Here is a 17834-nt window from a genome sequence, read left to right as displayed (position 1 = left end):
CCCCACGACACTTTCACTGCCCCCGCCCTGTCACGCGGTCGATCAGAGATTGTTCTTAAGGACCGCAAAGCCCAAGATCAGAATCGGTGTTACTCCGATCAAATTTAGTTACTATTATCTTTTTTTTTCTCGCTTTTTCGGCTTTCGCTTTCGCATTCGAATGAATTTTTTAAGGTCTACTCGACAGAAATAGAATACTGACTGAGGGGCAGAGGGTCAATGGAGTCAGTCCACTGTGGACTCAGCATTTCCCCATATTTCAACTGATCGAGTAACCCGAGAGCTTCCTAAATGTGTGCTTGTATTCGGAATTTCCTAAGTAGGCAACATTTAGCAGCACTCGTCGAATAAATAAATTGCCTCGTCTTGAGCCGTCGGAAATCGATTGAAAGCCGTTAAATATCAAATCTGTACATACAATACTGCGCTGCTACACTGATGCAAATCTACACTTGGACAGAGTATACCATGATTGATACTGAATCTATGAAATTGTTCAAGATATCGTGAATGCTGAAATTTCCCCAAATCATATGCTATGTACAAAACTAAAAATCCATGACCATTTTCTTCTTGCAGCTCCCATCACACCGCTTCATTTCTTTTGCAGCGACTCGCGCAACTCCTGCTTCACCCGCGTCACTGTTCCGATACCCCCATAAACAACTCCAGTATACATCATAGCAACTGAAGCTCCAGCTTCAAGAGCCTCGCGAGCCTGTTGACCATTGGTGATACCACCAGATGCGAAAATCACCTTGCGAGCGGGCTGATCAACAGGTGTAGCCTCAGCATCAGAGTGCTCTGCGGTCTCGGTCTCGGTCTGGGATTGAGGTCCCTGATCCAGCATCGCGCGGTAGCGAGCGATGAGAGGAACGGAGCGATCAAAGAGTTGAGGGCCGGAATATCCACCAGTCTCCTTAAGCGTCTTTTGTTCGTTCTCTGGGAGAGCGAAGCCCTTAGGGCGCGCTTCAGGTCGGCGGTTAGTTGTGTTACCGACGATTACGCCGTCAACACCAGAGTTCCAGACTGCCTCGCAGATACCAGAGAGTTGTTCATCGGAGTCCTCATCCGGGCTAACCTTGACCATGACACGGGGCTTGGTCTTGCGATCGACGCTCTGGGCTGCACCCACGACGGCAGTCAAAATAGCAGTAAGCGGGGCAGCGGCTTGGAGATCACGAAGACCGGGGGTATTAGGACTAGAGACGTTCACGACGAGGATATCGGCGTATTTGGCCACACGGTCGACGCAGTAGACGTAGTCGCGCTTGATAGCGTCAATGTCACCATCCGGTGTAAGCTTGTTCTTGGCAACCTGCACGGCTAAAAGCTTGCCGGGGATCAAACTGCCCGGAGGCACATCGGCTTCTCCATCCAGAACGCGCTGTGCGGAATCCTCACGGGAGCCGAAACCCGCGGCGTAGGCGAAGTCTTCAACCCGCTGCTTCAGGACTTCGGCCATGTGGTCGGCACCTAACGAATTGAGGCCGTAGCGGTTGATCATGGCATGTTGAGATGGAAGACGGAACACACGCGGCTTGGGATTACCCTCCTGGGGAAGGGGAGTAGTGCCACCAACTTCGACAATGCCGGAGCCGATGTCGAACAGGACGTCAGGAATATCCGCATGCTTGTCCAAACCAGCAGAGATACCGATAGGGTTATTGATTCTGTAGCCGAAGACCTGATTTATCCCTGCGTTAGTATTTTCACTTAAGATTCCCAAGGAATTAAAGTGCCTACCTCAGTAGCCAAAGCCCCATCGCCATCTTGATCACCGCGTTCCCGAGGATGTAGACCAAACCGGTACAGCTGCTTCAGCATATCAACACCAACATGGTGTGCCTCTTCAGCATCCGGGTAGAGCAGTCGCATAAGAGGAACAATAGCATAACGGTGAGCACTAGCTCTCGTATCGGTTCCATAGATATATCCAACCAATAACGCCAAAGCCAAAGTCGTACCGTAAAGACCCTTCCTGGAGCCACGAGCGGCCTTCTTAGGAATTTCCTTCGGAGCCTCCTTCGCCGCGTCCTTAGCAACTTCCTTCACGGTCTCAGCGGGAGCCGAGTTCGACGCATATCGCAAGGCACCGGGGACACGATCGGCCCGTTTCGGGAACAGGGTCGATTGAGACCAGCGGGTTGTAGGGAGTGAACGAGTCCGGAGGCTGCTCCTCCACGCGATCGAAGCGGAGCGCGACGTCATTGTTATAGACGGTTGATTGGTGCTTAATTGGCTTTCCTTGCCAGGTGCGCGCCGGATTAGACCTGTTCGATCGGGTGGTTAGTACTGTATGCGGGCCATGATTGATTGGTTTCACTGTGCGGGTTTGCTACAATTCCAATTTGTGGGGACAGTGAATGAGCCGTAGCTTCTTGAAAGCTTTCTGGTCTCTTTTTGGGATTTTTTGAAGGCGAACCGGGGCACGACTTACTGCAATGGCTTGATCCGAGGTTCTGCAATGTCCTTGCAGATCCGAAGATTGAACGGAATTGAGTTGTTGCGGGCGGTGAGACTTGGCGAAGTATACCAGCCAACATACCAGCAAGGTATAACAACACAGGTGCTTCGAGAATCGTCATTATGAAGTTTACTCCTGGTATTGAGATTATCCGGATTGAAGTAGATTGAGGGGGCTTGAGTAGAATTTCTTCGGGCAAATAGGATATGTTCTATATAAAGATAGTCGCTCAGTGCACTACTATATCTGGACCATCACAACGTGGTGCTAAAGGCTGTAGAAAAAATTGAATGAAAAATCTCAGTCCGTCAAGAGAGGCAAAACTAAACTAATGAGGCCGTAGCACACTAATAGAGATGGAAGGAATTTGTATTGATATCAGGTTCATTGTCTGGCTGTGGAGACACTTCTGTAATTCAGTTCACATGTTTACTCGTTCGACCACTCGGGCTTCTTCTTCTCTGCGAATGCAGTCATGCCTGTAATGTAACAAAAAGTTAAAAGGTATTCTCCAGAGACACTTGTTATAGGCTAAGCTGAAAGTGGAAAGACTCACCAATTTTCTGATCCTTGCTTCCGAACAAAGAGTGGAACAATCGTCGCTCATATTCCACACCTTCACGGAGCGACAGCTCTTGACTCTTGTTGACAGCCTCCTTGCCTGCAATAACAGAAACACGACCGTAGCCGGCAATAGTCTCTGCTGTCTTAAAAGCAGCGGCCAACAGCTCGTCTTTACCACCGTCAATGACCTGCGCCGCAACTCCCCACTCACCAGCCTCCTTTCCACTGAAGTTCTTGCCGGTCAAAATAAGTTCCATCGCCTTACTCTTACCAACAGCTCGGGTAAGACGTTGCGAACCACCAGCTCCAGGGATAGTACCAAGCTTGATCTCCGGTTGTCCGAAGGTCGCGTTGGAGGTGCAGTAGAGGATGTCACACATCAGTGCCAGCTCGCAGCCACCACCGAGAGCATATCCGGAGACAGCAGCAATGACGGGTTTCCGGATAGAATTGGCGAGGTGTGACCAGGGGGCGATGAAGTTGTCTGTATAAGCGGCAGCGAAGCTAAGCGGAGCCATTTCCTTGATGTCGGCACCGGCTAAATTATGTTAGTTGAGCTACTATCGACGAAAGGGAAGCTGTTCTATACATACCGGCAAAAGCTTTCTCACTTCCAGTGATGATGATGGCGCCAATATCTTTGTCGTTATCATACTTGCTCAGTGCATCATTGAGCTCCTTGAAGAGCGGGCTGGACAAGGCATTCAGAGCTTTAGGTCGGTTCAGGGTGACTATAACAGGTCAATTAGTCCATAGTCAACGGTATAGGAGTCTATGGAAGCTCCTTACTCAAACCAACGCCGGGCTTTGGGATCTCGGTTAGAATATGCTCATAGCTCGGGCCTGAGGAGTACGGGCGCACTCGCGCCAAGTAGTTGCTTAGAGGGACAGCAGTCCGAGAAGTAGCTAGACGAGCACAGCGACGAGCAAACATGGTGAATTAGAGCAACAATTGCAAGTTGTCACGAGGGGTCAAGTCAACCAGGAAAAGTCAGGAGGTTGTCAAAGGGAGACCACTCGTTACACTATGATGTATGCATCTCTCCCCGCAACCGAAAAAGGGCCGAAGTTAACCGTTCCGAGGCTCTCCATGTGGATTACCTGAGCAGTCACCAGCCACAATATCCTTCATCCAGCACAGCCACTCGAAAGAACACTGTGAGGCTATGTAACACGTGACTCCCTGGAGCGGTGGTAGTCATCTGCAATGTGATTGGTGAATCTCCAAGGGACACTTTGCTTTCTGTTTTCCAGAAGAAGCGACTGCATTCAGCAACTTGCGATCTGCGACTGCCCGTGGTTTCTCACGTCTCGACCTTCACTTCTTCCTCTCTCTCTCTCTCTCCCTCCTTATTCCTCCCTTCATATTTATCTCCACCATGGATGTCCCTGAACCAAATGAGTCGCCTTTCACGGCTGTTTCGGTTCACACCTCCAAATTGACCAGAGTAAGTGCTTTCCCCGTGAGGGGCCCCAGCCGGCGCAATTACTCTCCCATTCTTTGCACTGGGGACCCAACTTGTCCCACCCGTCTGTTTCATACTGACCCATCTACTCCAGCAATATCAATCCTACCTCGATGCCTCGACTCCCTACACGACATATCGCTGGGTTGGTACCGGTGTCTTGCTCCTTATCTTCTTCCTGCGCATCGTTTTTGCTCAAGGATGGTACATCGGTACGTGCTCTCTAAGGCTTGCTCTTAGTTGCGAATCGCAAGGGAATTCGCGGTTGCGAGAAGGGTACTCTCGACATGATACCTTACAGAAGCAGAAGTGTTGATGGGGAAATGCATCCACCAACTAACCATCTCAATTAGTGGCCTATACCCTCGGAATTTACCTCCTCAACCTCTTCCTCGCCTTCTTAACCCCCAAATTCGACCCCTCTCTGACCCAGGATGAAGGGCTGGAAGACGGTGACGCCGGCTCACCAAGTCTGCCCACTAAGCGGGACGAGGAATTCCGACCCTTCATCCGACGTCTGCCTGAATTCAAGTTCTGGCACGCCGCCACCCGCGCCATCGCCATCGGCTTCGTGTGCAGTTGGTTCGCTATCTTTGATATTCCCGTATTCTGGCCCGTCTTGGTAGTCTACTGGATCATTCTATTTGTCTTGACTATGCGCCGACAAATTCAACACATGATCAAATACCGCTATGTGCCTTTCTCTTTTGGAAAGACTCGTTACGGCCGTTCATGATCAAATTTCGCCTCTGCCCCTTTCTTTCTCCATTTCCGATCGTCATCGCTCTTATTTCATTCTGCCTCTCTGAGCGAAAAAATGAGAGTTGTCGATGTCAATGTGTGTATGTGTCTCGCACCCGTCATGGATAGATATGATTTCAGCGAAAAATTCCAGATGTTGGGACCGGAGCGAATTAATTGTCTGCGACGGATTTCTTTGAATTGGTCTCATTAGGGCTTGTCTATTCCCCCTCGCCATCTCTGGTTGTAATCGTCTTTTTTTTAGAGGGTGTTTTTCCTCTTCTACTTGCGCTTTTGATTGAATTTAGCTTTTTACCCCTTTATTTTGGGATTTACGTATGAAATATGTTTAGATGAAGAGCTTGTCTAACTGGGTTTCAGTATCCTTTTACAATAATTTTATCGCTAGGGTACACTATAAATGCGGAAATTTAGGTATAGGTAGTGCCTGCCAGAGCTACAACACACCACGTTTAAACATGATGTACGAACCTGTAGGAAATTATCAAAAAGTTATCTATTGGATGATTAAATGACACTTTCGGCTGGATAGTTCTCAATTTTATTCAGTCTATCAGTACAATAAACGATATTCTAAATATCAATTCGTTTAATCAACAATTTCATCGGTCCAGGGTATACGCCATACACCCCAATAAAAACATAAGGTGGCCAATAAAGCTAAATAGCAGACAAACCTCTAGAGAGGCAAGTAAAGGAAATAGGTATCTAGACGAAATAAGTGACGGCACTCTTAAAGTTGCAGGTCCTCCACGCTGGTTGACCTCTTCGCTCCAACAATGTTATCAGAGAGCGACAACGCGGAAATTGTCCTTCCGTTAGAGGGTCGAATTATGTCCTCGTTTTTGGTGCATATCCAGGTTGAAGCGTACATATTGACACTGATTCAATTAGTCTGAGTTTCAAATTAGCTGGCTCGGAAGAAAGAAGCTTACCGGTCAATGCATGTACCAGGGAAACGGGCTCCCACACGACGAGCGGTGAATCCGTTCTCCTCGAAGTGCTTGATATACCAGGGATCAATGCTTGCAGAGCGAAGGAGAATTCGACCGCCCTTCTTTAAAGCATGATTGAGACGACGAGCCTGCGCAGCGGCTGCGTCTTCGGTGGGATCAAACCAATCCATCGAATCCATGACCTAGTATATGTGAGCATATGTGAATGCTTAGAGAAGATGTACATTGAACTTACCACGGCGATTGTCAATGTTCCAGGTGTTATACGGTTGATCACCTCGTTGATTTCATCGGTGTGGATACGCAGCCCATCGAAAGCGCCAGGCGTAGACAGCTTGACATGCGCTTGGGGTGAGAGGTATGTAGGATGGCATCTGAAAATGAGTTAGCTTTGATCTCAATTCCTAAGTAAAGGGTATGGGCGTGGGCTGACCGTCGTGAGAATTTGCCTTGCATACACAAGTAGTAAAAGTAGTTATCGTTGCTGATCATGGTGTCCTTAACCACTGGGTCGAGAGTGTCCACAACATACTCCCAAATAGATTGGCCACTGATGTCCTTTCCTTGCTTCATGTCCGCACTTAAGCCGTTACGTCGGAAGTAATCATCAACGATCATGTTGCGCTGGTTGCGAGGCACACCAGCTGCCTTCCAAGCAAACCATTCTGTGCTCACAATAGCCCAGTTCAGTGGCTTGCTCAGAAGGACTCGTCGAATGCGTGGCCAAATGGCACGCTGTTCTTCGAGACTCTGTGCCTCGCACATTCTAGTCACCTCACCTTGCAGTCCAAACACATTGAACAACCACCGGACCATTCGAATGGCATGACGGGAGCCACCGGTCTCATAAAGACCGTGTCCAGAAGTGGAAGTAAAGACATGTGTGTGCTCCAACCAGTACTGGAAAGCCTGGCTAGAAAGATGAGGGCTCAGCTTAGAAATAAGCAGCTCACGGAACTGCGAGTGCTTGCCCTCACCAAAGATCTTCCACATGTCACGATGACCCAGTGCGCAGTAACTGGCCACTTTTAATTCGAGAAGATGATTTTGGTTGGGGTTCAGGTCAACTGCGTGTACACGGCGAGGGTTCTTCTGAAGATAGTCCAGGATATTGTCACCGGCACTAGTGATTGCCAAGATCACATCGTCTTGACCGATATTAAGCAGTCGGTGATCCACACGAGGATCTTCCCAGGTGAATGCGTAGATGTACTCATTTTGAAATTGGGTGTGCTTGGGCAGCATGTCATTGTAGTGGATCCGGTAGTGGTGATTTTGATAGAAAGCGCATGGAAGAGGCAGGTTTGCGCCAAGGTTAATCACAGCAGACTCGTAAGCCTTGGATCGAATCTCACTTGTACTCTTTTGGACGGCCTTGTCAATCTCGCTTTGGTGACTAGCAGGGCGGAGATAAGGAGATTCGGTGAAGGATGCATCCAACTTCTCGATAGTAGCCTGGCTGGATCGGGTTGAGGCAAGCTCCTTGGGGCAGCCAACGAAGATGTAGTATGGAATACCTCCCAGAAGATAGTTCCGCTCACTTGCTGATATGACTGTTCCGAATTTATACTCGAGGTAGTCACGACGAGCAGCTTCGAGGTTGACTCGATCAAAGTCAAACCAGGCACGCCAGAAGACTCGACCAAGCCAATTGACGTGGCGGTTGAAAGCACCTCCGATATAGTTGCGAGACGAAACATCAACAATACTTTGAACTGTTCAGAATAAGTATTTGCGCCTATTTTTTATTATTGAATATCACATACCATAGAAGTCGCACACTCCCAGAAGACCTGTTGGCTTTAAGCGGGAGGTCAAGGAATCCACAACGCTGTAGTAGTCTGGGAATTTGCATTAGTATGGGTTTTCATGGAATAGCAATGTGGCATTTTCGCATCTCACCTGGGATCATAGAAAGACTATAGCTCATTGTGATCATGTCTGCACGATCTGTCGCCACGTCTGTGGATCGGGGGTCGACGTGCTTCTCTGGGAGACGGAATGATCGAGCATCTTGGCACAGAACGGTGACATTCTTCCAGCCTAAACGCTGGAAGCGTTGACGGGCAACATCACAGAGTGATGGTGAGAGATCAACGAGGTATATATGGTCAAAGAACTTGTCAACTGGGACAAAGGATGACATGGCTTCGATGTTGTAGCTATCAAATGACTAGTTAGTGGCTTCGTTCATGGCTCATTAATTATAGTTTAGTCCCGTATGCAACTCACCCCGTACCACCACCGATCTGTCAATTATGTCAATTCCAATCTGTATTTAAGCCAATACGGGGGCAATGTCAATACTCACATCCACCCAGACGGCCTTCCCAGACTGAATTTCCTTGTTCTCAACTTTGTGCTTTAGCTGTGCTGCAACGAGACCCAGCATATCCTCACGACCACGGAGGAGGCGACGGCGGGTAGCATCGTAGACACTGGCCTATATAATTGACAGAACGAGTTAGTATCTCATTGGCATTCGTGTCCTTTTATATTGAAACCTACCTGAGTCTTGTAAAAGCTCTCAAGCGCATCCTGCTGACCCTCGGCCTGTTTATCATGAGGTTTGAGAAAGCTTGCCCAGATAAACTTTAGGTATGTGAAAACGCCATTGTCCAAGTCCACCTTGACCTGTTGGAAAGAGATCAAGAGAACCAGACCAACCAACGCGAAGACGAGGAATGCTACCCCGGCGATGTAGATGTGTAGCCAGTCCATTGAGGGGCCTTGTAGGAGATGCCAACTCTTTGTTCGATTGGACTTGGAAATGACCAAGAAAAGATAGAAAGGAGAGATTAGAGAGAGTTAGAGGAGGGGAAGATTGGAGGGCACAAGGGAATTGATATTTCATATAGTCTGGTGCATTTGGGAAGTGGCACATTCATTGCGGGTGGAGGAGGGGCAGTTTACATTAGATCCTATCAGAAGAACACATGGGTGGGGTGGGGGGAGTTGCGATATAACTTTGTATCAGTTAATTAGGATAGAGGATTGGTATTAGTAGTGGGAGGCGAGAAGATGAGGAGAAGATAGGGTGCGGATCAGTAGAAGATCTGTACATAGGACTTGCATTGACAGAGAGTTAACAGTACTAGAGTCAAGTAGCAGGTACATCAATCCATTCCCACAATACTATCTCAATATAATTATACAAAGTACTCAAAATACCCCAAGAAAACCCCAAAATAGTCCGAATGAAACCAACTTTAAGGGCATTTGGCTTCACGACCTGCATTTAGTGCCCATCAGAGCCAATCACATCCATTGAGACCCGCTCGTGGGAGATTGACGACTCGTTGATTGGTCGTTCGGTCTGATCCTATCAGCGAGGCGATCCGCAGCACATTCGAACTTCCACGAGGTTGATTTGACTTCAGAGAAGATCGACCCGATCGCGAAAATCACAGAGTCACGAGTTATCTCAATGGTACGGAGTACATAGAAGATACCTCACGATAACGGAAATGTGGTGGCTCCGGAGAAGTATACTGTATGGTACACACTAACTAATTGACGATCACTGTGATCGTTGCTGTTGAAAGAAATTCAGATTAATCATTCACGGTTACTAATAGTCTTGTTATGTCTACTTTGACTATTGCAATTTGTCTGATACTACCTGTAAGTCTTCGACAATTCCCACTTATTTCTCCCGTTCAACTTCTTCTTGGGCCAATGCCTGCCGTCTGCTAGGGCTCTGCGGGTCTAGATATGGTTTCTCCCCTAATCCAACCGCACGATGACCTCTACGAGGGCCAATATCCTCATAATCCCATGTTGCCGCATGGTACACCGATCGATTATCCCAAATAGCTGAAGATCCTTAATCAGCATCTCAAATTCAGCCATGCAAAAAAGGGAGGGGGGAGCTTCATACCCAGATCGTTGGGATTTTGCCAGCGCTGGCGCACTTGCAAGTCATGATTCTCCACGATGAGATTCACAAACCAATTCAGAAGATGCTTGCTTTCCTCCTCGGCTAGATCATTGATCTTCTGAACATGTGTACCCACAGCAAACACACTCTTCCAACCTGTCACCGGGTTGGTTCGAATAACGGGATGTTCGGCGATCAACTCTTCGCCAACATTCTCCGGGGCACCGCGAGGACCGGTATGAATCTTGAAGTTGTTCCTCCCGGCTACTTCGTTGAATCGAGGCTGGGCATATGTCGCAGTCAGTCCCTCCAAGAATTTCTGGTAGGGTTTGGAGAGTCGATCATAGACTTCATATCCGGATGCAAATAGAGTGTCTAAAAAATACGTGAGCTTTTGACGTTCTGGACATACTATCTGGAGCCTAAAAATGCTCAAAATAGGCTCTTACCACCGCCAGTCTTAGGAAGCTCAGTCAGTCGTAGAAGGGTATAGTCACTGGGAATGGGCTCGAAAGTGATGTCGCTGTGCCACTCTCCTCTGGCAGACTGCTTTCGCTCATTACGGCTGAAGTATAGCTTCTTTCGTTGCTCGGAGCTGATGACACTGATTTCATCATCTGAACCACTATTTTCGCGGCCCGAATTGGCAACCGGGTGAATGTGCAACCCTGAGGTCTTTGGCTTCCCCGAAAGCTCACCAAGACGCTGGACAAGCTCCTTTTGCAGATCATCGTCTAAGCCGTCTTGCTTGCGGAAAAACACGACTCCTCTCCGAGAGACTGTTTTGTACGTTAGTTTCTACCTGGTAGCACATATTGTCTCTATGATTATGTTGTGGATACTGACTTGTCACCGCAAGGTCACGGAGTAAATCATCCGAATTGGGAGCTCGAAGAAAATCCTTCAGGTTTGCATTCGGAAACTCCCTTCCAATCACTGGGGTAACATCAAATGACTCGAAAGCATCAAGGGCCCCAGTAAGCTCAAGTGGCCTTCTCTCGAGTCCTTTCAACGTCAACTTTTCTTCGACCACGGGGACCACAGGTGTTGTCGTTTCGGTAATAGAGGAAGACATGTTGAAGGTGAATAATTTGGCGATGGACTCATTTACTAGATAACCTCCCTGGAAATCTTTCATCTAAGTATTTATATCGAAGTGACACCTTTAGATGCCGGTCTTCCGACTTCGTATTGTATGAAGATAATCAAACCCCCGCACGAAATCCTCCGCAAATGTCGCAAACTGACCGCACAAGCACGACTTCAATGAACTTCAAGTCGTGAATCTCATGATAAATACCCCGTATTACTGTTTATGACTTGCTAAAAGATAGGTCTCGTCATTGGTCTTGGGAATCATGCCAGAGCTCGTCATTTACGAAGGTCCTGGCTCAATTCGTCTGGCTACGGAAGAAAGCAGAATACTATGACAATGGCGAACCTAATTACAATGTCTATTTACAAATGTATCCCTTATCAGTGGATGCTCAAGCTTAATGTCCAATACCTCGCTTCTGATTCCTTGATGATACCATGTACTGCTTTCAATAGGTCGGCTATCGGGATGACTGTCGCTATCCGATACATGGCGTGATGGGTCTAGATTTCATAAAGAAATGGGAACATAGAAGAACAATCATTATCTGCATAAGCAGAAGCATCACTGTGAGCTTGACTCTGAATGATGATCTGCGGGCAAGGAATTGAGACCATTGTAACAAAGTTTCAGTGTGCGAAACGGAAGTCAAGCCGTCTATTTCCTTCGTCTTTGGTTGTCTCCAGGTAGTGCAACTGTTCCTGACTAGAAAGAGCATTCCACTTCTTTTCACGACTTGAATTGCGCCAGACGTAGTATATCTTTGTAAGAAGATAAATGAAGATGTTCGTAACGACAAGACTCACTAGGACGCGGTTCCCACGACGGTATCGGGGAGCGTCATCTATAATACCAAAAGTTAGTCACATACCAACTAGCAATACCAACACCAGCGCTAGGGTCTTCGCTAAATTACCAGCCCGATAAATATTCGCAGCAATTATCGATGATGCCTGAACACACATGTTGTACATTGCCGCCGAAACTGTCCGAGAACGGACCGTGTTTGAATTCCGAGAGTTCCAAGAGACTTGGATCGCATGTGCTTGGAACGAGATTAGAAATAGGCTTAGTAGACGACCCGGGGTAATACAAACAGTTAGGAAATCCTAGTAACAATGTCATCACGATCCAAACCGCCCATTTGCTGGCGCTATTGACATCCACAACGTACAGATAAACCACAAATGGTAGTGTCCAGATCTGTCCCAGTATCGAAACCCAGGTAAGCTGCCCGGTCACCTCGGAAAGGTAAGTTATGGCGAGCATTGTGACTATGGATATCACTGTACTGGGAATGGTGAGAAGATTTGTGACAAAGGTGTTAAAGCCCAGGTCTCGCAAAGTAAGAGTAAGGTATTGCTTTGGGGTCATCATTGGAGTTTCGAATGTGAGTCCGATGATGTATAGTGGCCACAAATCAAAGTCGCATAAGCTCTTGAATAGTAATTTTGGTGTGATGGGCTCTCTGTTATGCATAGTGCCTTTGCTTGGGTCATCCCTGATAACTCTGTTCACCATTATTGTTTCTTCGCTATAGAAGAATTAGATTAGATCTTGATGGAAATATGGAGCAGGGCGAGAATACATACCGAGGACTGAACCATCCGGATTTACCGCGCGACCAGTTTGCTGTTTGGCATGGACCGGGAGGCATAAGAACATAAGCAGAGAGTCCCATTAACATAGTGATTAGTCCCTAGATTCTTGATAAACATGTCTTATCTTTCATTTAAAAACCAATAGATACGGCTCACCTCAATCAAGAACAACCATCGCCAACCAGATTGTCCCTGAACCCCACGAAGATGAAGCAAGCCGAATGCTAAGAAGCTCGCAATGATATCCGCGATGTTCATTGCAGTCCAGAAAAATCCCAAACGGATGGAGAGCTCATGGTGTTTGTAGAAATAGGAAAGATATAAGATGACCTTGTGATATAGTTAGCCGCTAGCAAAGAGGCATCGACGAATGAAAAATGCTCACGTCTGGGATGAAGCCGCCTTGAAGAATGCCTAGAAGTGCACGGCAGACCAAAAATGAAGTCTTCCCTTCGAGTCCATATTGTCCCATAGCGACCGCCGACCAAAGTACCATTTGTGTTGGAATCCATCGATCTGGTCCGACCCATTTACTAACAAGCTGCGAGGGTAACTCAGCGCATAGAAAGGAGAGTCGAAACACAGTATTTCCGAGATTATAGTCTAGAAAGTGGGTTAGGACAACAAATCCATCGTTTATCAAAGGATTGCAAAAAAAAAAAACTGCTACCATTCGTATTCATGTGAAGGTCATTGAGAAAATTGTCGGTCAGAGCTTGCTGGAGATTAGACCGATCTAATTCTAGAGCCGCGAACATGAAGCAGGCAAACACCATGATACGAAGATCAATTTTGCGAATCAATCTATGTTCCTCGCCCCAGCTCCATCTTGCTAGAGGGTCAAACCTATGTAAATTCTCCCAGTCGGCCTGTGGTTGATATTCTTTCGCTGTGTCGGGATTATCGAAAACAGAAGGCTGCGTTGCTATTGCTTCTGGATTGTAATCTAGGGCACGTTGAAACCAGAATCGACGCTCGTCACTTGGTTCCCCCAAAGGAGGGACTTGAATGCTATCACTGGACGAATCCTCATCGAGGTCGGTGACCAGCCCCCTTGGCCCTTTTTTTGGAAAATCTTCAGAATATAAAGTTGTCATCCTGGAAGTATTTAGGCAACACTTGCTATTTTATAATCATAAGATGGTCTTTTTTCAAGAGTTGAATAGCTCCGCGGAGCTCGCATTTCTTAAATAAGACCCAGATCGGCTATTCTGTAAACTGTGCCATTTTCTTTATTACCGATTTGTGACAGATAGCATGTATGCTCAAGTATTGCGCTTGGGTTAGTGGCATCATCAAGCCAAATATGAGATGATTCTTGGGAAGTATCTTGAGTAGATAACACCCTCAGCATACTAGATGCAGACGGGTGACTGTTGGTAATGCCAAGGTAGATTAATCCCAATTGATAGGGATTGCATCGTGGGAATGGAATATCGCATCATCACACTCTCACTGGGGAGAGGGCAATCGTCTTGCTGGACATACGTAGATCGAATAAAATCTCACCAGCAACAAATTTAACTGGTTAATTTGATTGCCCTTATATACATTCCATACCGTAGCTTCTGTTATGAGGCCAAAAGGTTTTCTTTCCTATGTCTACAAATATGTACTAATGATTAGTGGTACCTCATAGTACTCCAGCTGGCATTCACTCAATCATAAAAGAGGTCAGATAATTGACTTAGATGGCAGTCGAAAAATATCCTCCAGCCCTTTTCTTAGAACTTCTCCATCTTCCAAATTATTATCATATTTGTTCTTATGAATTTGGATAACAATTTGCCGATATGATAGTCAACCTTGGAACTTTCTATACTTCGTGTATTTGATGTCCGAAACAGGTGATGTATCAATACGGTATTACGCCTCTACCCTCATACATTGGAAGCGTACCGTAATACCACCATCCGTTCCACGCTAAACCCAACCGGGCATTGTCAAAGTCGGGCTGGCACACAAACTGTGAACCCGCCATTCAACCCACGTCCTTCACATCCCTACGGTGCACCTCCCTTCATAATGGCCGAGTATGTGTTCTATGTGTCTCTTTAGAATGTTCTATCCGCTAATCTTGCTTTCAGAACACAATCCCCCATCACGGCCGTCAAGGTCGAGGCCTTGGTACGAATTCCCCGAATCTTGAAAATCTTCCCTATCCTCGCCAACGAGAAATACTTATGATCGGCGATCTAGGTGGTGATGAAAATCATCAAGCACTGCAACCAGACCTTCCCGACCACCGCGACTGGCGCCCTCGTCGGTATGGACGTCGAAGGTACCCTCGAGATCACCAACTCCTTCCCTTTCCCCGTCGTTGAGTTGCCCACCGAGTCGCACTTCGACAATGCCGCCCCGAACCCCGCTGCCTCTGCTCCCCGCGTCAAGGCCAACGCTGCCTACCAAGCAGAGATGATTCGCATGGTCCGCGAGGTTAATGTCGATGCCAACAGTGTCGGATGGTACACCAGCGCCAACATGGGCAACTTCGTCAACATGAATGTGATCGAGAACCAGTTTTTCTACCAGAAGGAGCTGAACGAGCGGACAGTCGCCCTTGTCCACGATGTCAGCCGCAGTGCCCAGGGCAGCCTCAGTCTGCGCGCTTTCCGCCTGTCCGCCAAATTTGTTGAGGCTTTCAAGGAGAACAAGTTCAACTCGGAGGAGTATGTACCCGACCCCGCAGCGCCAATTCTTGAATGAAAATGGAACCACATCAGAAAAAGGCATATGTGCTAATAGAGTCTTACAGTCTCCAAAAGTCCAACCTCCGCTACCAAGATATCTTCGACGAGTTCCCCGTTGAGATCCACAACTCGCACCTGATCACCTCCTTCATCCACCAGCTGCAGTGCCCCTCTGCCGGTCCTACCGACCTTCCTCCCTCGCTCGCCGCTCTCGAGGCCAGCCCTTACTCCAAATCCTCCTATCTCACCCCCAACCTGGACAACCTGTCGCTCAACATCGATCCCTACCTCGAGAAGAACTGCGATCTCCTGCTTGATAGCATCGAGGCCCACAACACCGAGACCAACAACTACCAGTACTACCAGCGTGTGCTTGGCCGCGAGCAGCAGAAGATCAACAACTGGAAGCAGAAGCGCGCTCAAGAGAACGCCACCCGTTCCGCCCTGAAGCAGCCCCTCCTCCCCGAAGACGAGTGGCAACGCCTGTTCAAGCTCCCCGCTGAGCCCAGCCGGCTGGAGAGCATGCTCAACACCCGCCAGGTGGAGCAGTTCTCCCGCCAGGTCGATGCTTTCGTCTCGGCCACTACCGGCAAGATGTTTGCTGCCAAGGGCAACCTGCTGCCCGGCGAGGTTGCTAAATAAGCAGTTTGGTGATGAACGGCTTTTTTGGGATTGCATGAAACCTTTTTACGGCGTAGGGAGGGAAAATGTTCTCTGGATGTTAATACGACTTCCTTCTTATTTTTCTTGTATGACCGTGTCGAGTCTTCTTTTTTGTGTCTGACGTGCGCGACATGTATGGACTCGCATCCGCCCATAGAAAACTATGATGTTAGACATGATTTACAGCGTTTTATTGTTATTCAACTTCAATATGTACTCCAATGTACTCCGTAGTTCCTCTGCTCCGCATTGTAGATCATCTAGCCCTAAGCAGTATAGGGCAGGTGATATCACGTGATATCGAGATGACCTCATCTGCCATCTACTTTCTTTGAACCGGATTGGTGAAACACATCAGCGTTGAACTTGTCTAGACCGTTGGTTTTTTTCTGCATTCTCTAGATTGCTTTCAATTCGATTTGATATTCATGTATAACACGCACTCTGATATTTGGGTCGTAAGTTGGCCCATCTATACTATGTTTCAGTTCCACTCTATATCCATCTCTACATAAAGTGACTGAAATAACTTCAATCATGATATATCTGATGAGCGCAAAAGTATTGGGATTTTAGGCTAACCAGATTTTCTCCAGGCCGGAGCCTTTGCTGCAGTCTCTGTCGACTTCATTGTATATCCTTTCGACACACTTAAAACACGGATCCAGTCGCCAAATTATGAGCAACTATTTAAAGATTCACGCTCCGGCGCAATAAGACGCGATGTTCTTTTCCGCGGCTTATATCAAGGTGTCTGGAGTGTTGTATTCTCCACAATCCCATCATGTTAGTTTGAATTTGTCCCAAGCTGAAAGATACAAATAAGAGAGAGGACAATTTACTAACATCGATTCCCAACTCCAAACAGCAGGAGCATTCTTTACAACATACGAGGGAGTCAAAAGTATACTTCACAACTCGTCTAATAATAGACCATCACCAGGCGAAGTTAATCAATATACGCAATATTCAAATACATCGTTCAAACTACCATTCACACATTCGCTACCAACGCCAATTATACATGCCATCGCTTCTTCCGCCGCAGAGATGGTGTCCTGCCTGATAATCACGCCAGCAGAAGTTATTAAACAGAATGCTCAGATGGTACATGCTTCTAAACAGCCCAATCACGCAAATTCCAACACATCAGCCATGCGCCAAGTCCTGACCCGCTTCAAAGCTAAACCCTGGCGTCTTTGGAGCGGATATACCGCGTTAGTTGGCCGCAACCTCCCGTTCACGGGTCTTCAATTTCCATTATTCGAATATATACGCACGAAAGCAATTCATTGGCGACGCCAGCGAAGGGAAAGTCTTTACGGAGTCAGTCCTGACAAGCCGCCATCCGGAATGAAGGAACAACTCATTGAGCGGGCTGGATTGACTGGTGTTTCGGCTTCTGCGGCTGGACTTGTTGCGTCGACTGTCACGACACCAATCGATGTGATCAAGACCCGGGTTATGCTTTCTGCGAGTGAGGAGGGTCGAGAAGGATTGGCTAATGGGAATAATATGGCGGGGAAGCAGGGGACTTTCGAGGTTGGGAGGGAGATTCTTAGACGAGAGGGAGTACGGGGATTATTTAAGGGGGGGGTGCTATTCGGGGTGGATGGACGGCTGTTGCGATGAGTTTGTATCTCAGTCTTTATGAGAGTGGGCGTCTCTATTTGGAAAATCGAAGGAAGA

At 47.5% G+C, this 17834-nt stretch overlaps 8 protein-coding genes across 8 annotated transcripts; 3 read left to right on the top strand and 5 right to left on the bottom strand.

Annotated features, from left to right (window-relative positions):
• Nucleotides 1-595: 595 nt before the first annotated feature.
• N7469_001508 (dihydroorotate dehydrogenase 2) lies at nt 596-2211 on the bottom strand (the record flags this gene model as incomplete). Its single annotated transcript, XM_056640428.1, has 2 exons — nt 596-1687; nt 1747-2211. 2 exons carry the CDS (start codon nt 2209-2211, stop codon nt 596-598), a joined length of 1557 nt encoding a protein of 518 aa, XP_056506185.1.
• A 685-nt stretch (nt 2212-2896) lies between these two features.
• echA (enoyl-CoA hydratase echA) lies at nt 2897-3965 on the bottom strand (the record flags this gene model as incomplete). The annotated part of the gene is made up of 4 exons (XM_056640427.1): nt 2897-2946; nt 3024-3569; nt 3625-3762; nt 3821-3965. The coding sequence occupies 4 exons, from the start codon at nt 3963-3965 to the stop codon at nt 2897-2899; spliced, it is 879 nt and encodes a 292-aa protein (XP_056506184.1).
• Nucleotides 3966-4410: 445 nt separating this feature from the next.
• N7469_001506 (Rer1 family protein) lies at nt 4411-5233 on the top strand (the record flags this gene model as incomplete). Its single annotated transcript, XM_056640426.1, has 3 exons — nt 4411-4479; nt 4592-4709; nt 4851-5233. The coding sequence occupies 3 exons, from the start codon at nt 4411-4413 to the stop codon at nt 5231-5233; spliced, it is 570 nt and encodes a 189-aa protein (XP_056506183.1).
• A 759-nt stretch (nt 5234-5992) lies between these two features.
• Nucleotides 5993-8936, bottom strand: N7469_001505 (class I SAM-dependent methyltransferase; the record flags this gene model as incomplete). Its single annotated transcript, XM_056640425.1, has 9 exons — nt 5993-6140; nt 6195-6397; nt 6451-6589; nt 6649-7930; nt 7982-8056; nt 8118-8377; nt 8448-8464; nt 8527-8658; nt 8724-8936. 9 exons carry the CDS (start codon nt 8934-8936, stop codon nt 5993-5995), a joined length of 2469 nt encoding a protein of 822 aa, XP_056506182.1.
• A 925-nt stretch (nt 8937-9861) lies between these two features.
• On the bottom strand, nt 9862-11170 carry N7469_001504 (TauD/TfdA dioxygenase family protein; the record flags this gene model as incomplete). Its single annotated transcript, XM_056640424.1, has 4 exons — nt 9862-10031; nt 10096-10470; nt 10545-10874; nt 10942-11170. The coding sequence occupies 4 exons, from the start codon at nt 11168-11170 to the stop codon at nt 9862-9864; spliced, it is 1104 nt and encodes a 367-aa protein (XP_056506181.1).
• Nucleotides 11171-11820: 650 nt separating this feature from the next.
• N7469_001503 (putative MFS transporter) lies at nt 11821-13889 on the bottom strand (the record flags this gene model as incomplete). Its single annotated transcript, XM_056640423.1, has 7 exons — nt 11821-12035; nt 12063-12236; nt 12289-12725; nt 12784-12890; nt 12949-13122; nt 13178-13395; nt 13463-13889. 7 exons carry the CDS (start codon nt 13887-13889, stop codon nt 11821-11823), a joined length of 1752 nt encoding a protein of 583 aa, XP_056506180.1.
• A 928-nt stretch (nt 13890-14817) lies between these two features.
• N7469_001502 (putative eukaryotic translation initiation factor 3 subunit EifCh) lies at nt 14818-16124 on the top strand (the record flags this gene model as incomplete). Its single annotated transcript, XM_056640422.1, has 4 exons — nt 14818-14825; nt 14880-14919; nt 14992-15461; nt 15548-16124. The coding sequence occupies 4 exons, from the start codon at nt 14818-14820 to the stop codon at nt 16122-16124; spliced, it is 1095 nt and encodes a 364-aa protein (XP_056506179.1).
• Nucleotides 16125-16573: 449 nt separating this feature from the next.
• N7469_001501 (putative mitochondrial carrier protein) lies at nt 16574-17777 on the top strand (the record flags this gene model as incomplete). Its single annotated transcript, XM_056640421.1, has 3 exons — nt 16574-16603; nt 16742-16931; nt 17014-17777. 3 exons carry the CDS (start codon nt 16574-16576, stop codon nt 17775-17777), a joined length of 984 nt encoding a protein of 327 aa, XP_056506178.1.
• Between the last annotated feature and the right edge of the window lie 57 nt (nt 17778-17834).

This window comes from Penicillium citrinum (assembly GCF_028827155.1).
Source record: "Penicillium citrinum strain IBT 23319 chromosome Unknown utg000001l:1.0-4955037.0:1.0-4956770.0, whole genome shotgun sequence".
In the NCBI taxonomy this organism is placed as follows: domain Eukaryota; kingdom Fungi; phylum Ascomycota; class Eurotiomycetes; order Eurotiales; family Aspergillaceae; genus Penicillium; species Penicillium citrinum.
The sequence above is the reverse complement of the archived record's forward strand: the minus strand, read 5'-3'. Positions and strand labels throughout refer to the sequence as shown.